At 42.2% G+C, this 20,000-nt stretch overlaps 3 protein-coding genes across 3 annotated transcripts in view; 2 read left to right on the forward strand and 1 right to left on the reverse strand.

The window, feature by feature from the left end:
- The window catches only part of LOC138977269 (uncharacterized), a 58,921-nt gene that overhangs the window by 8,976 nt on the left and 29,945 nt on the right, over window positions 1-20,000 (forward strand). The gene's annotated exons all lie outside the window — the stretch shown is intronic.
- LOC138977470 (transcription intermediary factor 1-beta-like) lies at window positions 2,346-8,736 on the reverse strand. Its single transcript, XM_070350335.1, has 3 exons — window positions 7,509-8,736; window positions 6,423-6,792; window positions 2,346-2,762 (listed from the first exon to the last, which is right to left on the reverse strand). Exons 1-3 carry the CDS (start codon window positions 8,172-8,174, stop codon window positions 2,440-2,442), a joined length of 1,359 nt encoding a protein of 452 aa, XP_070206436.1. The 5' UTR covers window positions 8,175-8,736; the 3' UTR covers window positions 2,346-2,439.
- Window positions 18,031-20,000, forward strand: part of LOC138976495 (uncharacterized) — a 4,662-nt gene continuing 2,692 nt past the window's right edge. Inside the window, exon 1 of the mRNA XM_070349364.1 lies at window positions 18,031-19,557. Within this exon, the coding sequence (XP_070205465.1) occupies window positions 18,452-19,546 (1,095 nt within the window). The 5' untranslated portion in view covers window positions 18,031-18,451 and the 3' untranslated portion in view covers window positions 19,547-19,557. The remainder of the gene's footprint in view (window positions 19,558-20,000) is intronic.

Consider the following 20,000-nt stretch of genomic DNA (forward strand, 5'->3'; position numbering starts at 1 on the left):
TCACAAACAGAACTCTACAATCAACAGGTTTTTTCCCACACACACACACACAAACACACACACAGAGAAGCCGTATATATATATATGTATATCTATATCTATAAATATATAGAGATAGGTGAGAGTGTATTTTTTGCGTGGCTATAAATTGATTCGACCTTTTCACTTTGACAGTAAGAACAACTTACGGGTGCAAGGGAAGCGTTCTGGACAGCGCAGTGACATTCTAAAAATAGTACCTCAGAAACGGGAATTTGGGGTGAACGGCGCGACAGAGACAGACAGCGTGGCGGTTCACCACAATCACCTTTGAAAGGCGAAGTCCTGTCAAACGGGATTGAGAATTTTTGAGCTTATTTCTTAGCCCTATATCATCTGCTGTGACTTCTCACATGCCAGAACATACAGACAGACAAAAGCCGCTAGACCCCATCACAAACAGAACTCTATAATACATAGGTTTTTGCCCACACACACACACAAACACACACACACACAGAGAAGCCGTATATATATATGCATATCTGTATCTATAAATATATAGAGATAGGTGAGAGTGTATTTTTCGCGTGGCTATAAATTGATTCGACCTTTTCACTTTGACAGTAAGAACAACTTACGGGTGCAAGGGAAGCGTTGTGGACAGCGCAGTGGACAGCGCAGTGACATTCTAAAAATAATAGTAACTTACAACTGAACGGGAAAGCCACACGAAGGAAGGGAGATAAACGCCAAACACTGGAGAAGATAAGGAAGAGTTACTTATAATGGTGAAATGAACACAAAAACGAAAATGAGTTCAGCGCTGCGCGCTGAGAGCACGTGTTGAAATATCTCATCGATGATATTGTGTCCGGGGTGTAGCTGAATACGGTGTCCAAATTTGAAAAAGATCCACCGAGAACTTTGGCGTTGTGATGTGGTGTAGCGGCTATGGTGTGTCGGTATGGGGGCCCGGGTAAGCTGAGGTGGAACCAAAATAGCTGAGGTGGAACCAAAATCGGTTCCGCGCTGCGCGCTGAGAGCACGTGTTGAAATATCGACCAGGTTGTGTCGTGTCCCGGGTCTACTTGAATATGCCCACCAAATTTGAAGCAGATCCATCGAGAACTTTGGCCGTGCATCGCGCACAGACACACAGACACACAGATACACAGACAGACACACAGACACTAGTCGTATATATATATATAGATAGATGCATAAAACAAACAAAATATAAACAGTCGTTGTGTAAACTAAGAATTAGTGCGCATGACTTGAAAATTGAAACTGATAGATGTATAAAGAAATACACCTAAGAAAAACAGATTATGTGAAACATGTGGGGTAATAGAAGATGAAATACATGTTTTAGATAATTGCAAAGAAAACAACCAATCACGAAAATCTTTCATGAGTGAAATTAATCGACCTATATATTCATATGATGTACCAAGTCAACTTTTGCAAGTAGACAATGTGCAAACTAAATTGGGGGAATTTGTATATAATTGCTTCCAAAAAAAACCCAATGAAATCATTTGGTTATTTATCTTCCCGTATCTTATAAATACTACGTTTCATGACAATAAAGTGTATTCGTATTCATTCTTCACACACACACACACACACACACACACACACACACACACACACACACACACACACACGCACACACACACACACGCACACACACGCACACACACACACACACACACAAACAAACACACACACACGCACGCGCGCACACACACACACATACACACACACACACACACACTTTATTCACTACATGCAGAAGGATACTGAGACACTACAGTCAGTACAATACAGGGCACAGGGAGAGGTGGGGGTGACGAAGGCTGTCACAGCAGGTCCAGGCGATACAGGCCATCACGTCCCATACAGTAACAGTCTTCATGTCCACCATCCCACTGCACGTCCACCATGCCTTGTGGATCATCGCCCTCCTGTGCTGCTAGTCTTGACGGGATGGCCGTCACTGTGCCTTTCTTGCCCTGCACACAGTACACACTGGTCACTGCTTGTGTGTGTGTGTGTGTGTGTGTGAATCTGTGTGTGTGTGTGTGTGTGTTTGTGTGTGTGTAAGGATCTGTGTGTGTGTGTGCGGATGTGTGTGTGTGTGTGTGTGTGTGCGGATGTGTGTGTGTGTTTGTGTGTGTGTAAGGATCTGTGTGTGTGTGTGTGCGGATGTGTGTGTGTGTGTGTGTGTGTGTGTATGTGTGTGTGTGCGTGTGTGTGTGTGTGTGTGTGTGTGTGTGTGTGTGTGTGTGTGTGTGTGTGTAACAAACGCCGAATAAACAAGTATAAGCATAGTTTCATCCAGTTTGTGTGCATTTGCTTGAGTGCGTATTTACATGCGTGCGGGCGTGAATGTATTCCTCTTCAGTTCATTTAACTTAATTTCTGAATCAAGTTTATAACCCAAAATGTCATTTAGTTGCATCTCGAGCAAAAGCAGAACCAGAATATGCATAGCATCAGCTTCCTTTTAGTGACAACTCCGACTGAGTGATCGGGATGGTGAAAACTGTCAGACAGGAGAGGGACACGCAGTCTTACCTTAGAGCCAAGATGAGAACGCCAGTCCGGTCCCGGTTTGACCCGGTCCCTTACTTTCAGTACTTTGGCCAGCGCCGCCTTTCTTGGTTTGTCTGCAGTCCGTGGTGTTGTCGCTGATGTCGCTGTAGATGTGGCTGGTGATGGCTGTGTAGGCTGCTGTAAGGTTGTCGGTGTTGTGGTGGGTTTTGTCATCTGACCTGTAGACACATTTCAGTCCTTGAATAACTTTCGTGTGACAGGTTTAACCGGCGTTTTAGAATGTTATTTAGCAATTTAGCAATGTTATTCACGTGAATTATGATACGTAGTAAGTTGGGGATTTTGATTTTTTATAAAAGACGCATTTTTCTGAATTTTACCAGGTATTGCAATGAATTGTTTCATGTCATTGGAGACTAAGAACTGACCCCTCTCTGTATATTTCGTTATATGTCCATGGATGCCTGTACCGCCCTACAGTGTTTGACATAATGACGAGTTGCCCCACGCACAGACAGACAACTGCACAGCGCAAGATGACATCATCACACAGGTGTAACAGGTATCAACTGTTATGGTCCCTCCGCGCCAACAGTACATGCAACTACCTTGGTTGGATTTCCGAACCATTCCCGATTGAGACAGGAATTCGCCAAGGCTTCCCGTTTTCGCCAATGGCCTTCATTCTCGGACTGGAAATTCTTGCAATAAAGATTAGAAACGATCCAAGCATACACGGACTTCGATTACCTCGCTCCCAGATAGAGACTAACAACTCAATCGATATGATAAAATTAGCAATGTACGCTGATGACATTAGCATGCTATTACAAGGAAAACAAGATATGGAAAATGCAATGAAGCTTGTCACTGATTTCACGAAAATATCACAACTAAAAATTAATAAAAACAAAACGGAAGCAATGTGGCTAGGATCCCAAAAGGACAGCAGAGAACATCACTGTGACTTAAAATGGAAAAAACAACTAAAGATTTTAGGTATACTCTTTAAAAATGATGTCACTGCATCAGACATAAATGAGAATTGGTCGGAAAGAATCGAAAAAATAGAAAGAATAATAAGCTTATGGTCTAAAAGAAACCTTAGTATCACAGGCAAATTATGTGTTGTAAAAAGTTTCTTGATTTCACAATTTGTATACCCAATGCAAGCTTTAAGTGCTCCAGCCACTATCCTACAGAAAGTAAATACAATCTTATTTCGATTTTTATGGAAAAAGAAGTACACAAATACGCGAGCCTTTGAAAAGGTAAAAAGATGTGTAATGTGCAACGTAGGGGAGAATGGAGGTTGTAATATGATAAACATAATAGATATGCAAGCCTCCTTTATGATGACATGGATAACTCAGTTAAAAATAGACACATCTGCCAAATGGAAATTAATACCAACCTACATCTTTAATGAAGTTGGAACAAACCTTTGCTGCCTCAATGCTACTGCTAATCCAAAAACATTTTTAGGACTCGAAAAAGTCAAATCTAAATTCTGGAAATCATGTCTAATTAAATGGCTTGAATTCAGAAATATATACCTGTCCAATACTGAATTCAAATAATTATACCTGTCTCTGGAATAGCAAAGAGATAACGTACAGAAATAGACCTCTGTTCTTCAAGAGATGGACAAATGCATACATAAATTACGTCCAAGATATATGGACAGACGAGGGATTATTACCACTCGCACGTATTGCAGAAAAAATCGGGGACTACCCTGCTCTGCTGTTTGATTATAATGCAATGCGAACCGCGCTCATTGCGCAATCATTGCGAGCTGACAATAACCAAATTCAAGAAGCGACTGTCTCTCTAGAACCTCAATCTCTTAAAAACTGGACTCCCAAAAAATTTAGATCACTACTTACCAAACAAAAAGCAAGTACTCCTTGCTCAATACATTTTTGGATGAATAAATATAACTATAAAATAGAAAGAAATCATTGGATGATAGCAAACAATTGCACCAAGGAAGAGCGATTAAGGCTACTTCACTGGAAGATATTGCATAATATCTACCCCACTAATATCTTACTACACAAAATGAAAAAACGTGAAAACAATCGCTGTAGTCTGTGTGGAGATATTGATTTCATTGAACATTTTTTCTTTAAATGCCCAAGAATATCAATTTTTTGGAAGAACGTAGAAAAGCAAATTTATATAAAAACAGGTTCACAGATAAAATTAAAAGAAACTGACGTATTATTTGGTTTTCAACCGAACAAGCAACAGGACCAAAATATAAGAAATATTAACTTTATTCTGCTTGTTGCAAAAATGTCAATAAGTATATACAAATACGGAGAAGGCTTTGACCCAAATTGTATATTTGAAAGAGAGCTCTTCATTCGGCTCTTCATGTCAATGTATTAACTAAGGTGAACCAATGATGAAAACAATTATGACGAACAGCAAAATATATCAATCAATCAATGAGTCTTATATCGCGCATATTCCGTGGGTACAGTTCTAGGCGCTCTGCAGTGATGCCGTGTGAGATGAAATTTTATACGGCCAGTAGATTGCAGCCATTTCGGCGCATATTTACCTTTCACGGCCTATTGTTCCAAGTCACACGGGTATAGGTAGACAATTATTAACTGTGCCTAAGCAATTTTGCCAGGAAAGACCCTTTTGTCAATCGTGGGATCTTTAACGTGCACACCCAATGTAGTGTACACGGGGGGAGGTTCGGACACCGAAGAGAGTCTGCACACAAAGTTGACTCTGTGAAATAAATTTCCGCCGAACCTGGGATCGAACTCACGCTGACAGCGGCCAACAGAATACAAATCCAGCGCGCTACCAACTGAGCTATATCCATTCATTTAAATACAACCATGGTAATAGAGAGAGAGAGAGTGGGGAGGGAGAGTGAGGGGGGAGGGGGGAGGGAGAGAGGGGGGAGAGATTGAGAGAGGAGGGGAGAGAGGGGGGGAGAGGGGGGAGGAAGAGAGAGAGAGAGAGAGAGAGGGGGAGGGTGCGAGGGAGAGAGAGGGAGAGAGAGAGCGGAGGGAGGGGTGGGGGAGCGAGAGAGGGAGATTTTCGAAGATTGTCCATGTTAAGCGAAAGAATGATAGTATTGCTATTCATAACCCAATCTGTTTATGTTTAAACTGTTCAGCATCGCTCACAGTATCAGAGAGAGAGAGAGAGAGAGAGTGGCAGGGTTTATGTTTAAACTGTTCAGTATCGCTCACAGTATCAGAGAGAGAGAGAGAGAGAGTGGCAGGGAGGGTGAGAGAGAGAGAGAAAGGGAGAGGGGGAGAGAGAGAGAGGACGATTAGAGATAGAGAGAGAGAGGGGGAGGAGAGGGGGGGAGAGGATGGGGAGGGAGAGGATAGAGAGAGAGAGAAAGTGTGCAAATGCCTGTTCACGGAGAGAATTATAGCTAAATTATAATTGATTGAAAATATTGTACATTTCCGAAGATTGTCCATGTTAAACGAAAGAATGATATTATTACTATTTATAACCCAATCTGTTTATGTCTAAACTGTTCAGCATCGCTCACAGTATCATACTCATAGCGAGTCATATTGTAACTGAGGTTCAAAAGAGAAAAGAGAAAGATAAAAGAAAGAAGAGAAAAAGAGAAAGGAAAAGAGAAAAAAAAAAGAGAGAAAAAAAACCAAAAAAACCAGTACAAGCAATACGTTCGCTAACTCCATATATAGGAACCTTATACCTATTACCGTGATTACCTGTTACCTGTTTTTGAGGAGTAGGCCAAGAACAAAACAGAGAATAAAATGGATGCTGAATGGATCTTGACCTGGTTTCTAACAAGAAACAACAATACACGTGTAACCAAAACTTGTTATCAGAAAAGGTGTACAGAAAATGGGACGTACCCAGAGAGGCAATGTCGGCCCTCAGTTGATCCAGTTTCTGGAGGTCCAAGGTCAAGTCTTTGACCTCCATCTTGCGTGTCGTTCCGGTCTGTGACTCCAGGTCGTCCAGGCGTGACGTCAGACTTTTCATCATCCCCAGCAGAGACCCTTCAGACGCTGACAGCAACACATTTCCTACGCTGGCTGCGTTTAGTGCTAAGGCCGCCCGCCATTTCTCCAGCTCCGCCAGTGACGTCATGGCGGCGTCTTCCTCAGCCTGTATCAGCTCGTTGACCTTCTGACGTCGCTTCTTCAAGCACTGCTCAAGGTCATCGAACGTGTCATTGGCCTTTTTACGCATGACCTTGAAAGTGTTCGTGACCTCTTGGATCTAAAACACAAGAACACAGATCACTCTGTGAAGTCCTACAAATCGTGTTTAAATGTCATTTTGCATTTAAAAAAAAAAAAAAAGGTTTTGTCATCGCTGAAGATTTTTCTTTTTAATGTCCAGCGAAAGTGGTTTGAGAAGGTGAAATCATTAAAGAGAAATCATTCAAGCTTCGGGCGGGGATGTAGCTCAGTCGGTAGCGCGCTGGATTTGTATCCAGTTGGCCGCTGTCAGCGTGAGTTCGCCCCCACGTTCGGCGAGAGATTTATTTCTCAGAGTCAACTTTGTGTGCAGACTCTCCTCGGTGTCCGAACACCCCCGTGTGTACACGCAAGCACAAGACCAAGTGCGCACGAAAAAGATCCTGTAATCCATGACGGTCAGAGTTCGGTGGGTTATAGAAACACGAAAATACCCAGCATGCTTCCTCCAAAAGCGGCGTATGGCTGCCTAAATGGCGGGGTAAAAACGGTCATACACGTAAAAGCCGTGGGAGTTTCAGCCCATGAACGAACAAACAAACAAACAAATTCAAGCTTGCACCATGCATTCATCAAACCCTGTTTTCACCTTATTGTATCATCCAATGAAACCCCAAACGTCATGTAGATTTAATCAGAATGGATGTAAGTCTGCAAATAAGGTACGATGCATAAAACTTAATAAGGAAAAAGCCTGATAAAACAAGGGCATTAACGTGAAGGGTGAACACCAACCTCCGTTGCCAATGCTGTCGCTCTGTCCCTCAGTCTCTGTGCCTGTTGTTCCAGTTCTCTTCTCTTCTCTGTCGCCACGTCTGGGATGGCCTTCACCTCTGCACAGCTGCGGTGATTGGTTGTCGCACACAACATGCAAATGAGCTCCTGGTGGATGGAGCAATACACCTCAGCCGGCCTATCATCGTGCACGTTACATGTTGCACGGTTTATCTGAGCCAACCGATGCGGGCTGAGTTTGTTTAAGTCTTCAATGACGTGTTTCCTGGTTAAAGGTATGTTCTTGTGAGTCCTTATACAAGCTTTGCAGATCTTGACGTCACACTGCAAGCAGAATGACGTTGCAGCTATGTTGTTGTCACAGACCATGCAGACATGCTGACCGCTGAGCACTTTGTGACTGTCCACCAAAGCCATTGTGGCCAGGTCAGTGGGCAGGTCATTGACCAGAGTGTCAAGGTCAAGTTGACCTCGGCTGGTGGAGGGCAGGATGGGGGCCCTGCAGAGCGGACAGCCTCCCTTGACCCCTGCCTTCTGAAGCCACGACACGACGCACTTTTTGCACGCTAGGTGTGTACACGGCAGTATCTTTGGCTCTTTATAGCCGTCATGGCAGACAGGGCATTCTGGTAGCTCACTGCTAGTGGTGGCTGGAGCGGCGGCCATTACGACTTCTGTAAACACACACACACACACACACACACGCACACACACACACGCTCGCACACACACACACACACTCACACACACACACACACACACACACACACACACACACACACACACACACACACACACACACACACCAAGAACGGACTGATCAATAACAGTTCCTGATATTCAGTTGTAAAGTCTCATTAAAACACTTCACACTTAGTGTAGTGTGCGCATGCCGCCATACTGTGATCAACGTCTTGAATTAATGCTGTAAGAACCCAGGATGAATTTGCTTTGTCCGTGCCCCCACGGTACAACAACTCGAGGATGTACGTTTACTTGATTAACTACCGAAGAGAACAGTGAGCGGTTGTGGGGGGGGGGGGGGGGGGGGTATAGCGGACGCGGAAAAAAAGCAATGTTAATACTCCACCCTCTTGAAAAAGGAGTGATGGGGAAATGTATTGCCATCTGAAGTTATCCGTGTAAAAACATAACTTGCTGGATCGACCGTAGAGTAAAGGTTTACAACAATTCAAGGGAGAGAAGTATATGCATCAAAGGATCGCAAATAAAGGATTATTTCCCTTGTCACCTTCTCTCTCTCTCTCTCTCTCTCTCTCTCTCTCTCTCTCTCTCTCTCTCTCTCTCTCTCTCTCTCTCTCTCTCTCTCTCTCTCTCTCTTTCTTTATTTGAAATGTAATGTCTTAGTTTGTGTATGATTTATTTCATTTGATTTGTGTGCAAATGTCATTATGTCATTGCATATATGTTCACCCCCCTCATAAGGGGCTATGGCCCAAATGAGTAAACAATCCAATCTAATCTCTCTCCGCTCTGTTCATAAACACTTGGAGCAGAGCACTTTACACACAACACTATTTATTTCAGGGCCGGACTACCGGGGGGGGGGGGGCTATGGGGGTTGCGCAACCCCCCCCCCCCCCCCCCCCCCCCTAGCCTAAACATGTACCTCACTTGTTTAAAAACATTTTTTATTATTGTTTATTTAATGCCGTTTCATGCAAGGAGCGACCATTTTCCTATCTCAGAATATGACCTTCCCATCAGCTGGCAACCCCCCCCCCCCCCCCTCCTCTTAGCCTAGTCCGGCCCTGTATTTCTCAAGGATTTGTTACCAATACTGAGTAACTGGTCGAATGAAAATATGACCGTTTTTTTCTGTGGTATGACATCACACAGTTCCACTTGTGCCTGACCATAAACAGAAAGTAGATACCGGAATAATCAAAACCAAATTACACACAGATACTCAGAGCTAAAGTATCTGACTCTCTTTTTCCGTAGTCAGTCGTGTTTTAGGCAGCTGTTCTGTATAATAATAATAATAATAATAATAATAATAATAATAATAATAATAATAATATAATAATAAATGAGCATTTATATAGCGCAACATAATAACTTTACAATTATGCTCTTTGCGCTTGACACTTGAATACGAGAAGGGTAACCTTGTCAGTCAAGGTATGGCCTACTTTCAGTTCCACTTAGCTGTATAGCATTGACAACAGCGACACACAATGGATGACATTAGATCGACACACACACACACCTGACAGCAGAAAGGAATCCTACAGCGAACAAGCAGATTCTACAGTATTCACAGCGTAGTGTAACAAGCTTCTCGACACATACCTGTTTCTGTGGCCGTCTACAGATCACAACATTGAAGGCAGGACTCTTTTCTGATGGGAGTTGTGAACGCAGAAATGAATCAGTAGTGTTGATCAAAGGGGGTGTGTCAATCAAGAACCGTAAGTGCTGTCTTACTGTGCAAGAGTTACCTCAGCGTACTTTTGGTTCAGTCTTTAAAGTGAAAGTAGGATTAGGAGCTAAAGATATTTGCCAATTAATGACTAGGTGTACGTGTGTGTGTGTGTGTGTGTGTGTGTGTGTGTGTGTGTGTGTGTGTGTGTGTGTGCGTGCGTGCGTGCGTTCGTGCGTGCGTATGTCCGTGTGTTAGTATGCATTTGTGTAAGTAAACGTGTAAGTTAAATTTGTGAGTATGTCTACGTATTTTTATGTGCAACAAATTCTGAAGAAACACACACACACACACACACACACACACACACACACACACACACACACACACCCACACACATACACACACACGCGCGCACGCATGCACGCACGCACACGCACGCATACACACACAAACATACACACACACATATACACGCACACACACACACACACACGCGCGCGCGCGCGCACGCTTGCATGCACTCAAGCACGCACACACACGCACGTACGCACGCACACACACACACACACACTCACACACACACACGCACATACACACATACACTTACACACACACACACGCACACACTGTCACACACACACATACACTTACACACACACATACACACACACTCACACACTGTCACACACACACACATACACTCTCTCTCACACACACACACACACTCTCACACACACACACACACACACACACACACACACACACACACACACACACACACACACATACACACACACACACACACACACGTACACCCTGTTTCGATTCCCAGTCTATGTAAAAAAAAAAAAAAACCACATTTGGTCAAAATGTGACTAAATGTTATAAGAGTAAGCCGCCCACTTAAACGGCGTCATGGTTTTGTACAATCATGCACTTACGGCCACTAAACCTCCGTCCTCCAAGAAAAAATGTCCAAGTTTATTTGTAAGAATGTATACAACGATGGAAAAACCGAGAAAGGAAAACCATATTTCCAATGAGTCTAATAATTATGCGTTACGTCACACGCGGACCTGTCTGGCATTAAAAGGAAGAAAAGGTAATTCCAATTTTTGACAGCATAAAATGTCAAAGTAAATTGAATTGTAATTTAATTTCTGTGAGTAAAGAGCATAGATGTAGCTCTCTTAATGAAAGTAATGTGGTGGACTAAATAATAATCTTCGGGTTTGAGAAAAATATACAAAAGTGTAGGTGTTTGGGGCAGATTATTCGTCAGAATCACGTCAGAAGCACATGTGATCATGCTTTTGGTACAAACTGTCACAAGAATCTGACGGTTATGCGGTCATTTACAACAACAACAATTTGCGTCTACTGATAACAGCCATGTTGTCAAAAGCTTTAAAGGTACTGAACTTGTCAAATCCAGGTGCACGGAGCCCCTGGGGCTTTTAGTTATACCTCAGGCAGCTATCCGTTAGAAGAACTACCAAGTTTCATTGACTTGCACCCAAAGAGTCAAGAACTGCGATTTGTTCACGAATTAATTTCGTACTCGGACCCGGCTGGTCTTGGCCTATTTTTGGATCTAAATTTAGATCAGGTAGATCACCACATGCACATCATGCACAACTGAAAAGACACGTCACTAGCAAACTATGTCAGACGTCATCATGAGTTTGTGTAAAACAAAATGGAGGCCGGAATCCCTCAGTTGAATCGAACTCCGACCAAACACCACGTAATAACTAGGTTAATTTATGCACTCGCGTGAATAAGAAACTGTCGAGCTTCACAGATGTCGTCGTTGGGTAGTTTTGGGTTTGTTTTACTACCATAGGAGGATTTTTGAACTGTAAATGCACTCAGCTGCAACAAAAACGCAAAACGAAGGCTGTGAGCTGCACTGTGCCTTCAAGAAACAATAGAATAATAGGTAGCACTCTTAAAACCCTGAGGGGCTCTCAGAAATGTTCAATTGATTTAGCTTAGTGACACTTTTTATTGTCAATGATTTAGAAAAGTTTCAAAAACAAAGAGACTGCCAACGTTCCAAAATTCAGAATAAAAACAAAACAAGAAAGGTAGGTTGTTGGAAAAGTTTCGTTATGCAAAAGTTTCCGTCTCTTAAACTTTCATTTTCGTTTACTGATACATATACCGCTGTTGTGCATTTCAGTTGATTCACTTGCATCGCAAAAGCACGGAGTCAAAACAAACAAATTCATACGCGTTTTGAAAAGATTAATAGTCTCGTTGATATTTGGGTTGTTTTTCTTGGTGATATGAAGTTTCTGAAGGTTTGTATGTTTCCTTCTGAAGACAGAGAGTGAAAAGGAGAAGGAAGAGCGCTGTTACTATTTCTTGACTTTTTTTGTTTGTAAAGCCCCCAAAAAATAGGTGTGGTTACGGTAACATAGCCCAAAAAAATAGGGTAGGTAGGTAGGCAATCACTTTTTTTTTAACTTTTTTTTCTAATGTGTACAAATTAAACCTACTTGACAGGGAAATAAGTGTGCGACACGGGCGCTTTCGCTTTCATTACGTTTTTTGCACTGGTTTTTGGTTTTTTTGTTTTGACAAATGTAATAAAAAGTTATAGGATCGGCCCCTAAAAATAGGGTAGGTCGGGTTACCGTAACCACACCTATTTTTTCTTTAGGCCTAACCCCTTCCTTGTTTGAACGTCTCCCAGATTAACACACAGTGACTTCTTCTTCTTTGTTCATGGGCTGAAACTCCCACGTTCACTCATGTTTTTGCACGAGTGGATGTGTACGTGTATGACCGTTTTTCCCCAGCCATTCAGGCAGCCATATGCAGATTCCAGGGGAACACACAATGACTTGTAAGGTTTTAATTAACATTACGCTTTGTTTTACGGGGCGGGGATGCAGCTCAGTCGGTAGCGCGCTGGATTTGTATCCAGTTGGCCGCTGTCAGCGTGAGTTCGTCCCCACGTTCGGCGAGAGATTTATTTCTCAGAGTCAACTTTGTGTGCAGACTCTCCCCGGTGTCCGAACACCCCCGTGTGTACACGCAAGCACAAGACCAAGTGCGCACGAAAAAGATCCTGTAATCCATGTCAGAGTTCGGTGGGTTATAGAAACACGAAAATACCCAGCATGCTTCCTCCGAAAACGGCGTATGGCTGCCTAAATGGCGGGGTAAAAAACGGTCATACACGTAAAATTCCACTCGTGCAAAAAACACGAGTGTACGTGGAAGTTTCAGCCCACGAACGCAGAAGAAGAAGAAGAAGAAGTTTTACGATTATTTCATTGGTATAAATAAAGGAGCAAGAAGAACATGCTGTGTGCTGTCCTTTGCTGGAGGGCACACGTTTGTCATCATTCATCCATGCGAGGGACTGCATTAAAAGAGTGGAAAGGCTGAAGCGTTTTCATTGCTGCAATTTAACTGTTGTGAATGTTTTTCTATCTAAGGTTCATACTTGGGTCGCGGTTACAACGGACGTTACTAATCATACGACAGGTAATCCATGTGAATAGGCACGCGCGCGTGCGCCTGTGTGTCTATGCGTGTGTTAGTGTGTGTATTAGTTTGTGTGTGTGTGTGTGTGTGTGTGTGTGTGTGTGTGTGTGTGTGTGTGTGTGTGTGTGTGTGTGTGTGTGTGTGCGTGTGCATGTGTGTGTGTGTGTGTGTGTGTGTGTGTGTGACATCATATAACATGTGTTTGTGTGTGTGTGTGTGTGTGTGTGTGTGTGTGTGTGTGTGTGTGTGTGTGTGTGTGTGTGTGTGTGTGTGTGTGATATGAATAAAATGCAGGTTTAACAAAATGTATGTCATAATTTTCTTTCATTTACTCAGGTACTAACGTAACGGCGGTGCACAGTGCACGCGTGCACGCGCAGACATCTCGCCCATTCTCGCCCAGCCACGAGACATCCGGAACTTGAAACTGCAGCCTAAAAGCGGTAACACGAGTATTGATGGGAGGAGAAGCCTTTTTTGAGAATTACTTCTGCTGTGTAAGAACTTGAAGCGCAATGGACTTGGCACGGAAAGGAATGGTTGTATGAGTAAATTTATTTGAAAAGGAAACGTGTGAGTATAACCGTCTTTGGAGTGTGTGTGTGTGTGTGTGTGTGTGTGTGTGTGTGTGTGTGTGTGTGTGTGTGTGTGTGTGTGTGTTTGGGTGTGTGTTATAACTGTTTTAATCAGTAGGCTATACAAACACTCACACAGTCCTTTGGATATTATTGTTCACTCATAAAACAAACTTGTCATGACTACCTAGTCTATCATAATACTTAGATGTTGGGACTGGGATGGTCAAACAACAGATTTGAACAACAAATCCTCGTTTTCGAATGTTTTAACTGGCACTTGAAAAAAGCTGCTTTTCTGTATTTACCGATCACATGTCCAGACAATACATTCAAAAGTCCTACTCCAAAATGGATCAAACAGCCTGAAATCATATTGGACAGTCTGCCTCGACGAACGAAAATTGACGCTCTCACTGACATTTTTGTACATCTAGGGTTGTTATTCAAATCTTACGCGCAACTCAAGCCGTGTATACAGTTACAAAATATTTCCTTGGTTTCTCCAATACATCGTTTCTGTTCATGGTTGAGATTATTTAGCTTTTCTCACCCGTGCAATATGTTGTTTACACCTAAGTTTCAGCTTGTTACTTTCCCTGGTCATGTTCATAACTCTACAACCACGCATCGAAAAACCGACAGACGACAGTTATAAACTTCTCTGTGACATCATCCAACCACTTCTCTCCCCTTTCATTCACGGCTTCCGTTCCTAGAGTTCCTTCCCTTTTTTGTGTGTTTCCCCTCCATTTTCTTTCAAACCTTGTTCGTTCCGTGTTGCGTCTGCTTTTTGTTGTCTTTTGTGTTCTTGTTTTTCCTGATGAAGCTTCCATAAGCGAAAATTCGTACCGTCTTGTCTCGTTCTTGTATTGGTGAGTACAGTATTCCTTTGCTTTTTAACTTTTCTCTGAAAAGGTTACATCATCTTCTGTCACAATGTGCATTTTTTTACACTCTGTTGTTTAGTTTCGACGAAGCAAAGTTACGCGCGACGCTCCAAATTTCAGTTTTTAGTTTATGGACCTTGAGTATGCATGACTTTTGTCATCCATCTGTAGATTAAACTGACATATTTATGTGAAATATGCTTGACTCGATCAGCAATAACGTTTGGACAGCCAAAGACAGAATGAAACTCCAGTGCATTCCTGTTGCAACACACAGACTCTTCCTTTAAGCTACTTCCTTATCCGGGTCCAATTTGAATTTTGGGACAACTACAACAAAACGGTGTATATTGTAATTGAGCAATATAGTTTGCATTCCCAAACTTGTGTGACAGGGAGGCTACTGCGTCAACCTTCACTTCAGGCTCTGCAGTGGTCGGCCTTAGAGTAGCAGACACCTGTGAATACACCCCTTCGGAGTTTCGAGTGCGCATGAGCGGCTAGTCACATTTTTGGTGGCAGGGGGCGCTCCGTTGTACCAAACACACTCGAGATCCATTCCGCTTAAATCATGAAACTATCGTGGGACAAAAACCACAAAAATATCAAAGAGATAAGAGCTTACGAGGGAAAACTTGAACGCAATCGGCAATGTACCTCTTCTGAAGACCTCGTGTTTGGTACAATTTGCAATCCCAGCATGCAATGCGCGGATTTTCTCGAGACGCAAGATTTGCGAAAATGACGAAATTTTCGAAAGGGTGTATTGTAGAGTTCTGTTTGTGATAGGGTCCGACTGCTGCTATCTCCTTGAATGTGATTTGTTACCTTTGCGTATCCATAAGAGTTTAAGAAATTAGCTCTAAGATCGCAACCCTGTTTGACTGGGCTTCGCTTCCAAAGGTGATCTTTGTGTTCCTACACTGACTCGATTACACTTGGTTATACAATTTCGATGCAATACACAGTTACTGTTTCTTTCCTCAAAGCTTCAAACCATTGCTGTCAGTACATGATTTCTAGTGTTGAACACAACACATACATGCACACTCACAAACACGCTCCAGCACACACACACACACACACACACACACACACACACACACACCGTGGCGGCATACTGTGACACACACACACACGCACACACACACACACACACGCACGCATACTCACACACACGCACACACACTCACACACACCTACGACCCCCCCTACACACACACTCACACACATACACACGCACACACACACTGGGCACGCACACACATACACACACCCACACCACACACATACTCCGCTCAAACTTGAATGATATATTATTTGTTTCGCTCGACATTATCACTTTAACATTGATGGCATCAATATCGCGGCAATTCTGTGTGTAGTTCATGATCACAGAACTCTGTAAACTAGTGTTGCTGTTGAGCAAGAGATGCTCATAAAGGTCAGTCAAGTACACAGTGACAATCAATACAGACAGACTCTAAACGCAAACATGTGAAGTGTGTTTCTTTTTATTGTGGTAATAAGTTTCTACACTTTGAAAAACAAACTTAAGCTGAGGAAATGACATGTACAATAAAATATACGTTAATAATGATGATAAAGACACTTTCTTTATTTGGTGTTTAACGTCGTTTTCAACCACGAAGGTTATATCGCGACGGGGAAAGGGGGCAGATGGGATAGAGCCACTTGTCAATTGTTTCTTGTTCACAAAAGCACTAATCACAAATTTGCTCCAGGGGCTTGCAACGTAGTAGGCCTACAATGTATTACCTTTCTGGGAGAATGCAAGTTTCCAGTACAAAGGACTTAACATTTCTTACATACTGCTTGACTAAAATCTTTTCAAAAATTGACTATATTCTATACAAGAAACACTTAACAAGGGTAAAAAGAGAAACAGAATCCGTTAGTCGCCTCTTACGACATGCTGGGGAGCATCGGGTAAATTCTTCCCCCTAACCCGCGGGGGGTGATAAAGTCACAGACACAGACACAGGCGATGATGATGATGATGATGATGATGATGATGATGATGATGATGATGATGATGATGATGATGATGATGATCTACATTTAATATAAATCTTTTTTGCATAAAAAAACAGACGCTGAGTGTATGTATATTCACACGTTAGTGTTGCTGTGGCTGTGTGTTAACAATTTATGTACCACGATGACGATACGATACGATACGATCCAAAAACTCCACACGAAACAAAATGCATGATGATCCACGAACGCCAGCTGTAATAACTAATAACTGCAGATAAAGTTCAAACTAATGCTTTAAAATGTGTCTCATTACAAAACGTATTTAATTCTACAGATACCCAAGTAAATATTACAACTATGACTGTCGGCATGTCAAAAAGTTGAATCAAAATAACAAACACATACACACACACACACACACACAAAACCACACACACACACACACACACACTCATAAACATACACACACACACATCACACACACACACACACCTTACATACACCATACACACGCACCCACACATACACACGCGCGCGCGCGCGCGCAAACACACAAACATGCACACACATACATACAAACAGAAAAACACTCACACACACACACACACACACACACACACACACACACACACACACACACACACACACACACACACACACAAATATACCACAAGGAGAAACACACACACACAAACACACACACACTAAAATACAAACACACACACACACACACACACACACACACATTGATCGCATCAATATCGCAATTTTTATCAAAGAATAGTAACACATTATCAAACGGAACCATATCTGTTACGCATAAAACAAAGAAAATATAAACAGTCGTTGTGTAAACTAAGAATAAGTGCCCACGACCTGAAAATTGAAACTGGTAGATACAGCAATACACCTAGGGAAAATAGATTATGTGAAACATGTGGGGTAATAGAAGATGAAATACATTTTTCAGATAATTGCATAGAAAACAAGCAATTACGAAAATCTTTTATGAGTGAAATTAATCGACCTATATATTCATATGATGTACCAAGTCAACTTTTGCAAGTAGACAATGTGCAAACTAAATTGGGGGAATTTGTATATAATTGCTTCCAAAAAAAAAACCAATGAAATCATTTGGTTATTTATCTTCCCGTATCTTATAAGGCCAAAAAAAAAAAATTGTCTGTTTAGGGTAACATGACCAAAAAAAGTAGGGTCGGTAGGTAGGTAGGTTTTTTTTTTTTTTTTTTTTTTTTTGTGTGTGTGTGTGTGTAAATGAAACGCCAAATGTCTCTTTTTAGCATTTTTACCTCTTTTTTTTTCTTTTTTTTTTTGAAATTCCATTTCATGCAGTTTACCGAAACTACGGTTTATGTGAGAGTGCGCATGCGCTAGGCTAGCCATACCCGTATGTGTTATGGCGGCCATGGGCAGCATGTGGGAATTTTCGGCGTAGAAAACTTCATTTTCATCCGGAAATCGACGTAACCTGTTGTGTTTTGTGTGTGAAATTGATTGTTTCTGCTGGACAAAGTAAGTGCTTTATCCTTTATCGTGCCGAGTTCGAAAAAACCGCGAGTCGCGATGACAGAGAGACAAGTAGAGTTAGAACTCGATTCGGACTCAGAATTGAATGACTTGATCCACGCACCCGACACGGGTGGAAAGGAAAAACCACAAACAGTCACTCTACCAATCTCGGATTGGGAAAAGATGAAGAGTCAAAATGAGAAAATTTTGAAGTTTCTAACTATGGTGGTAGACAAAGATGGCGACTCGCCCCAAACGAAACAATCGAAAAAGAGAAAACGTGAAGTCAGTGATGACGAACAATCTGTGGAGACTGGGGATGATTTCGATCACCTTCTTGAAGAAATGTGTAAAACTCAAGCATCAGAATCTCGACCCGAGGCTGAACTGAACGACCCCAATGAGAGTGAAATTATGAATGAACTGGAGCAAGATTTTGACATTTCTGAGACTCTTGGTGATGAAGTTGCAGATCGAATTGCAAAACTTGTATCAGTGATGGCAAAGGGTCAGATGACCGAAGAAAAGATGAAGCAAAAAGAAAGAGAGTTTAAACGCCCAAAGAACATTGAGACAGGCGTCCCAAAAGTGAATCCCGAAATCTGGGGTTTGATGGAACACAGTGCCAAAACGTATGACTTAAAATCACAACGTCAACAGAAGTTACTGTACACGGCCAACAATGCTCTTGTTGTGGCCTGGGATGTGTCCCTAAAAATGGGGGTTGCCAGTGAGGAACAGAAAAAGCTGATCAAAACAATTGCTGAGGCAAGTGGGCTGATACTGAAAACAGCGTATGACATGTCACTGGACAGAAGAGCAAAAATACTGTCTGGACAAAATGTGAACAGAAAATACAGAAAACTGGCATCTTCAAACATACCAGTCACTCAGTGGCTATTTGGGGATGATCTCAAGTCAGCGTGTGCTGATATTGACTGTACAACCAAACTTGGACTTGCCTTTACTCAATCAAGTAGAGGGCAAAAATATTTCCCATCCCGTCAGTATGCACCAAAAAACTCCGAATGGAGAGGAAGAGGAAGGTGGAACTGGAACGGGAAGAGAGGAGCTCAGTTCAGGGGGAGAGGGAGAAGTCAAGGGAGACCATTCTTCTCCGGCACAACGACAAGCAGGCAAGCAGAGTAGACAACAAAGAGGTATGTGAAATAAAGAATGCCACATTTGAATTTGAAGCAGGTAAACTGAAACATTTTGTTCACAATTGGAAGAAATTGACATCTGATTCCTTTATTCTAGATATGGTACAGGGAACAGAAATTCCTTTGAGTGAAGACATTGAGAAGGTGGAAACTCAGCATGAGGCCAAAAATCAAGTTCCTGGTCACTTATTTCAGATAATGGATGCAGAAATAGAACATCTATTGAGTATGCATGTCATTGAGCCATCAAAACCAGAAGAAGATGAGGTGGTTTCACCTATTTTTCTTGTTGAAAAGCCAGATGGGTCACATCGGCTTATTTTGAACTTGAAAAGATTCAATGAATCCGTTGCGTACGAACATTTTAAAATGGATAATTTGTCAACTGCTACACAAATGATGACTAAAGACTGTTATATGGCCTCAGTTGATCTTAGACA

The sequence above is a fragment of the Littorina saxatilis genome, linkage group LG9, assembly GCF_037325665.1.
Source record: "Littorina saxatilis isolate snail1 linkage group LG9, US_GU_Lsax_2.0, whole genome shotgun sequence".
In the NCBI taxonomy this organism is placed as follows: domain Eukaryota; kingdom Metazoa; phylum Mollusca; class Gastropoda; order Littorinimorpha; family Littorinidae; genus Littorina; species Littorina saxatilis.

Bases quoted from the DNA above. Each gene is read 5' to 3' on its own strand.
- LOC138977470 (XM_070350335.1), bottom strand. From the start codon at position 8,174: ATGGCCGCCGCTCCAGCCACCACTAGCAGTGAGCTACCAGAATGCCCT. The intron at 6,793-7,508 runs GTTGGTGTTCAC...CTTGTGTTTTAG, and splicing joins CGACAGCATTGGCAACGGAG to ATCCAAGAGGTCACGAACAC. The intron at 2,763-6,422 runs GTACGTCCCATT...ATGTGTCTACAG, and splicing joins GGCCGACATTGCCTCTCTGG to GTCAGATGACAAAACCCACC.